This window comes from Sprattus sprattus, assembly GCF_963457725.1.
Source record: "Sprattus sprattus genome assembly, chromosome: 15".
NCBI lineage: Eukaryota > Metazoa > Chordata > Actinopteri > Clupeiformes > Clupeidae > Sprattus > Sprattus sprattus.
Genome location: NC_137913.1, coordinates 8,304,262 through 8,310,332, shown reverse-complemented (window position 1 = coordinate 8,310,332; position 6,071 = coordinate 8,304,262). Strand labels below are relative to the sequence as shown.

Below are 6,071 nucleotides of genomic sequence, written 5' to 3'. Positions count from 1 at the left end.
CAGGGTAACTCACACAGGGTAACGCACACAGGGTAACTCACACAGGGTAACTCACACAGGCAGTGGGGGTAACTCACACAGGGTAACTCACACAGGGTAACTCACACAGGGTAACTCACACAGAGTAAGTCACACAGGGTAACTCACACAGGGTAACTCACACAGGGTACATCACACAGAGTAACTCACACAGGGTAACTCACACAGGGTAACTCACACAGGCAGTGGGGGTAACTCACACAGGGTAACTCACACAGGGTACATCACACAGAGTAACTCACACAGGGTAACTCACACAGGGTAACTCACACAGGGTAACTCACACAGGCAGTGGGGGTAACTCACACAGGCAGTGGGGGTAACTCACACAGGGTAACTCACACAGAGTAACTCACACAGGGTAACTCACACAGGGTAACTCACACAGGGTAACTCACACAGGCTGTGGGGGCAACTCACACAGGGTAACTCACACAGAGTAACTCACACAGGGTAACTCACACAGGGTAACTCACACAGGCAGTGGGGGTAACTCACACAGGCAGTGGGGGCAACTCACACAGGGTAACTCACACAGAGTAACTCACACAGGGTAACTCACACAGGGTAACTCACACAGGCAGTGGGGGTAACTCACACAGGCAGTGGGGGTAACTCACACAGGGTAACTCACACAGGCAGTGGGGGTAACTCACACAGGGTAACTCACACAGAGTAACTCACACAGGGTAACTCACACAGGGTAACTCACACAGAGTAACTCACACAGGCAGTGGGGGTAACTCACACAGGGTAACTCACACAGGCAGTGGGGGTAACTCACACAGGGTAACTCACACAGGGTAACTCGCACAGGCAGTGGGGGTAACTCACACAGGGTAACTCACACAGGGTAACTCGCACAGGCAGTGGGGGTAACTCACACAGGGTAACTCACACAGGGTAACTCACACAGGGTAACTCACACAGGCAGTGGGGGTAACTCACACAGGCAGTGGGGGTAACTCACACAGGGTAACTCACACAGGGTAACTCACACAGGGTAACGCACACAGGGTAACTCACACAGGGTAACTCACACAGGCAGTGGGGGTAACTCACACAGGCAGTGGGGGTAACTCACACAGGGTAACTCACACAGGGTAACTCACACAGGGTAACTCACATAGGGTAACTCACACAGGGTAACTCACACAGGGTAACTCACACAGGGTAACTCGCACAGGCAGTGGAGGTAACTCACACACACACACACACACACACACACAACTCCTCATACACAGACACACACACATAAACACACACACACACACAGCTCCTCACACAGACACACATAAACACACCAACACACCCACACACACACAGCTCCTCACAGACACACACACATAAACACACCAACCCACCAACACACCCACATATACACACACATATACACACACACACACACACAGCTCCTCACACTCAATTAGCATTCCATCCACCCTTGATTCGGTCCATTGAATGAAACCTGTGATTATGTGTGCAAGACCACGGGGTGAATCATTCAGCTCAGCTAATGAACGACGGGGTGGGGGTGGAGGGGTGGGGCACTTGAGTCCTGTACGCCCCCACCCCCTCGCTATGACTCATGATCGAGCGTGTCTGGGGTTGAACACACAGCTGCAGTAATAACCTTGTCTGGACGAGCTGTTTGTTTAAACCCTGCTCAACACTCGGAACAGACTGTTCCTGATCCACAGAACCTGACAGTTCTAAAGCTGTTACCGTGTTTGGGGGGGTTGGGGTCCTGGGTTAGGGTTTGATGTGCTCGGGTGACTTTGCTTGTGTGTTTGTGTAATTAACCGTAAGTCAGCTGAGGTGGAGTAGTCAAGGAACTGCCAGCCCAACTCTGGGGTCAGAATGGGATTTCCTAATCAGTGGTTGAGAAACCCAAACAAACATGGCCGCCGCAGACGCGTCCTACTACTGAACAGGGCCTCACAGCTCTTCAGCACCACCTGGTGGACATGTGTGTGAATAGCCTCTGATAACAAACCAACATGTTTGTCCTCTCTGTCCACAGCAAACTGAGACACCAGGCCCAGAGCGAGCGTTTTGGATATAAGGAGGTGAGTGTGGAGATCTCCAGCATCTTTAAACCTCAACTTTAAACTTTTTATTATTTTATTATATTATTACTTATATTTATGGGTAGGAAGATTGTTGATGGCTTCTCCCTCTTGTTTGTGTTCACAGGTTATTTTGAAAGGGGACACTAAGAAGCTGAGTCTTCATGGGGTAAGGAGAGAAATCTATCTTGACTTTCTCTTCCAAGTGTGTAGTTAATATTGAGTTCAGCCTTTTTTCCCTGTGTATGTAATCTGAAGGCAGCTATGCATGTTGTAGTAACCTGACCAAAGACACGGACAACGGAGAACGATGTATCACCATGTAACTTTATGTAGAATCTTAGAAGTGTCGCCATACAGAGTATCCACAGGTCTTTTTACTCGCGCATTCACAGAACAAAGGAAATGCATAATGCCAGTCTCACTTTATACTAGAGCCCCGCCTAGTGGTACAACAGAGAACTAGTATCTTAAACATTACAACACATGTGTTATTTTGATGTCATGTTGAAGTTGCCGTGAGTGTGATGCAGTGCAGACTAACTGTCCCCCTACCGTGTTTCCCTTCGCTACCCTCCGCAGCAGACGTGTGCTGTGTGTCTGGAAGATTTCAAGGTGAAGGATGATCTGGGAGTGTTGCCATGCCAACATGCCTTTCACAGGAAGTGAGTAGTTCCGCGTCACACTTTCCTAGAGTCTGTTCAAATGTCACACCAGTTGATTGTGTGTGAGGTGCTTGGTGTGTGTGTGTGTGTGTGTGTGTGTGTGTGTGTGTGTGTGTGTGTGTGTGTGTGTGTGTGTGTGTGTGTGTGTGTGTGTGTGTGTGTGTGTGTGTGTGAGGTGCTTGGTGTGTGTGTGTGAGGTGCTTGGTGTGTGTGTGTGTGTGTGTGGTTGTGTGTGTTTGAGGTGCTTGGTGTGTGTGTGTGGGTGAGGTGCTTGGTGTGTTTGTGTGTGTGTGTGTGTGTGTGTGTGTGTGTGTGTGTGTGAGGTGCTTGGTGTGTGTGTGTGAGGTGCTTGGTGTGTGTGTGTGTGTGTGTGGTTGTGTGTGTTTGAGGTGCTTGGTGTGTGTGTGTGGGTGAGGTGCTTGGTGTGTGTGTGTGTGTGTGAGGTGCTTGGTGTGTGGGTGTTTGTATGTGTGTGTGTGTGTGTGTGTTTGTGTGTGAGTGTGAGGTGCTTGGAGGTTCTCTGTGGCCCTTTGCTGCATCAGCTGGCGCAGATGTTTGCGCAGGTCACATGATTTTTCAAGAATGTTGAAGTTAATTCTCAAAATTTTTTAGACTTCTGTTGTTAAGCATGTTGTTGAAACTGCTTGTACATAATATTATCTCAGGTATTCATAATTTTGTAATTTGCTTGGGAGAAGTATTGTACTGTAGTGAGACTGCTTGGTGTGTGTGTGTGTGTGTGTGTGTTAGTGTTGCTTAGGGGAAGTATTGTACTGAATTGAGACTGCTTGGTGTGTGTGTGTGTGTGTTAGTGTTGCTTAGGGGAAGTATTGTACTGTATTGAGACATGGCCAAATCAGGAATGTATCCACCACACTGATCTCAGATCAGGGACATCACTATCTGTCCTGTCAACAATGTGCTTTGTTCGGGACATGTCTGTGTGTGTCTGTGCCTGGGAGACCGTGTCTGTGTGTTCACAGATGTCTGTGCCTGTGTGACCATGTCTGTGCCTGAGTGATCATGTCTGTGCCCGTGTGTCTGTGCCTGTGGGACTGTGTCTGTGTGTCTGTGTGTTCACAGGTGTCTGTGCCTGTGTGACCATGTCTGTGCCTGAGTGATCATGTATGTGCTTGAGTGACCATGTCTGTGCCTGTGTGACCCTGTCTGTGCCTGTGTGACCCTGTCTGTGCCTGTGTGACCCTGTCTATGCCTGTGTGACAGTGTCTGTGCCTGTGTGACCCTGTCTGTGCCTGTGTGACCCTGTCTGTGCCCGTGTGACCCTGTCTGTGCCTGTGTGACCGTGTCTGTGCCTGTGTGTCCTCAGGTGTCTGGTCAAGTGGCTGGAGGTGCGCTGTGTGTGCCCCATGTGCAACAAGCCCATCGCCGGTCCCCCCGAGCAACACCAGAGCTTAGGCACGCTGCTGGATGAGCTGGTCTAACCGCACCGGAAACTGCCGGAAAGAGACCGAGTAACAACACACAGGCATCGTCAAGTGCCACATCTGATGCATCTTTCTGCCAGGGTGGGGCCCGTACTGTACGTGGGCCAGCCAAACACCAGGCCTTCATAGCCCCCCCCACCCCCTCCCCATCCTCTTTCTTCCCCCCTACCCCCTGTGGAGGGAATCACCTCAGCTCCTTGCCTCACCTTCAGAACTGCAGCCTCTTCCTGAAGGAGAGACCTGGGGGGGGGGCGCTCTTTAAGATGACACTTCTACTCTGTGAATGCTTGTGATGGCTATGACGGGACCCCCAGGGTTAACAAGGGTTTATATGGGGGTCCCTGAGAGAGAGAGAGAGAGAGATATTTGGATTGGATAAACGAAAAGCTCTATAGTTCTCCCAGCTTAGGGTTCACATCAACCGAATTGAACTGCCTTTTCAAGTGACATTTCACACCGGAAGTGTATGTACTTTTCTCTGGTAACCCTGAGTGTAAGAATGTTTTCCATATATGTGAAACAAATAGTTTTTGTTGAGATATTGTGTTTCACTGTAACTTCACTTCCATGTTATATCTTTTAAAAATGTGTGTACACACACATACACACACACACACACACGTACACATACGTACACACACACACACACACATTTCACATTGTAATGGAAGTACTGGATTCATATAAACATGTACTGTATCCACTGCGCCATCTTTTCTCACTGAACTCAAGCCATAAAGACACAATCAGATGTTTTCTCACTAGATGTTTGTTCTTTTATACTAAGTGAAAATGTGATAGAACTGCAGCAGTCTGGCTACAGCCCTCCCCCCAATCCCCCACCCACCCAAACACACACACACACACACACACACACACACACACACACACACACACACACACACACACACACACACACACACACACACACACACACACACACACACACACAAACTGCCACGGCTGGTGTACCTCACCTGAGCAATCTGGACAGATGGGACAGCTGTGTGTGTGTGTGTGTGTGTGTTACTGTTCCCACCCAGCATCACTGCCATCATGGCGGCCATCCTACTGTCAATCAGACAGACAAGGCGAACTGTGAGTGAGGTGTTCCTGTACATCTCTTTGGCCAATCTGCATGGGACTATACCCTCATATCAGTAAGCAGTATGCAGTATGCAGTATGCAGAATGCAGTCCCAGCACTGAGCTCATACTGCTATAGAACGCTTGTGTATACTGTATCAGGTGACGTCCACACAGACTGATGATTAGTACATTCCCATGTATTATGGACGCCATTTATTGTGATTGTTGGTTGGTTGGTTCTTATACATGTTCAATAAAGGGATTGACCAGCATTGTCAGTGTACTGTGTGTGGGTGTGTGACACTGTGGGTGACACTTTGTGTGTGTCACTGTGTGTATGTGACACTGTGTGTGTGTGGGTGTGTGAGACACTGTGGGTGTGTGTGTGTGACACTGTGTGTGTGTGTGTGTGTGTATGTGACACTGGGTGTGTGTGTGTGTGACACTGTGAGTGTGTGTGTGTGTGTGTGTGTGTGTATGTGACACTGTGGGTGTGTGTGTGTGACACTGTGTGTGTGTGTGTGTATGTGACACTGTGGGTGTGTGTGTGTGACACTGTGTGTGTGTGTCCCTCTGAGGCTGGTTTGTGTTAAAGGATCAGCGCAGAGGGGCTGAGACAAGCATGTTTGTGTGTGTGTGTGTGTGACATTGTGTGTGTGTGTGTGTGTGTGTGTGTGTGTGTTTGTGAGATACAGGCTACAAGTGTGTTTGTGTGTGTGTGACACTGTGTGTGTGTGTGACGCTGTGTGTGTGTGACGCTGTGTG

At 49.2% G+C, this 6,071-nt stretch overlaps 1 protein-coding gene across 3 annotated transcripts in view; it reads left to right on the top strand.

Annotated features, from left to right (window-relative positions):
- rnf122 (ring finger protein 122) overlaps window positions 1-5,422 on the top strand; it is a 15,761-nt gene extending 10,339 nt beyond the window's left edge. For 2 of the 3 annotated variants that reach the window (XM_080851989.1, XM_080851987.1), the window contains exons 3-6: window positions 2,063-2,108; window positions 2,236-2,277; window positions 2,691-2,773; window positions 4,101-5,422. In XM_080851989.1, coding sequence (XP_080708115.1) covers window positions 2,063-2,108; window positions 2,236-2,277; window positions 2,691-2,773; window positions 4,101-4,215 — 286 coding nt within the window. In that variant the 3' untranslated portion in view covers window positions 4,216-5,422. The remainder of the gene's footprint in view (window positions 1-2,062; window positions 2,109-2,235; window positions 2,278-2,690; window positions 2,774-4,100) is intronic. The other variant, XM_080851988.1, reaches the window with a different exon arrangement.
- Window positions 5,423-6,071: the final 649 nt, after the last annotated feature.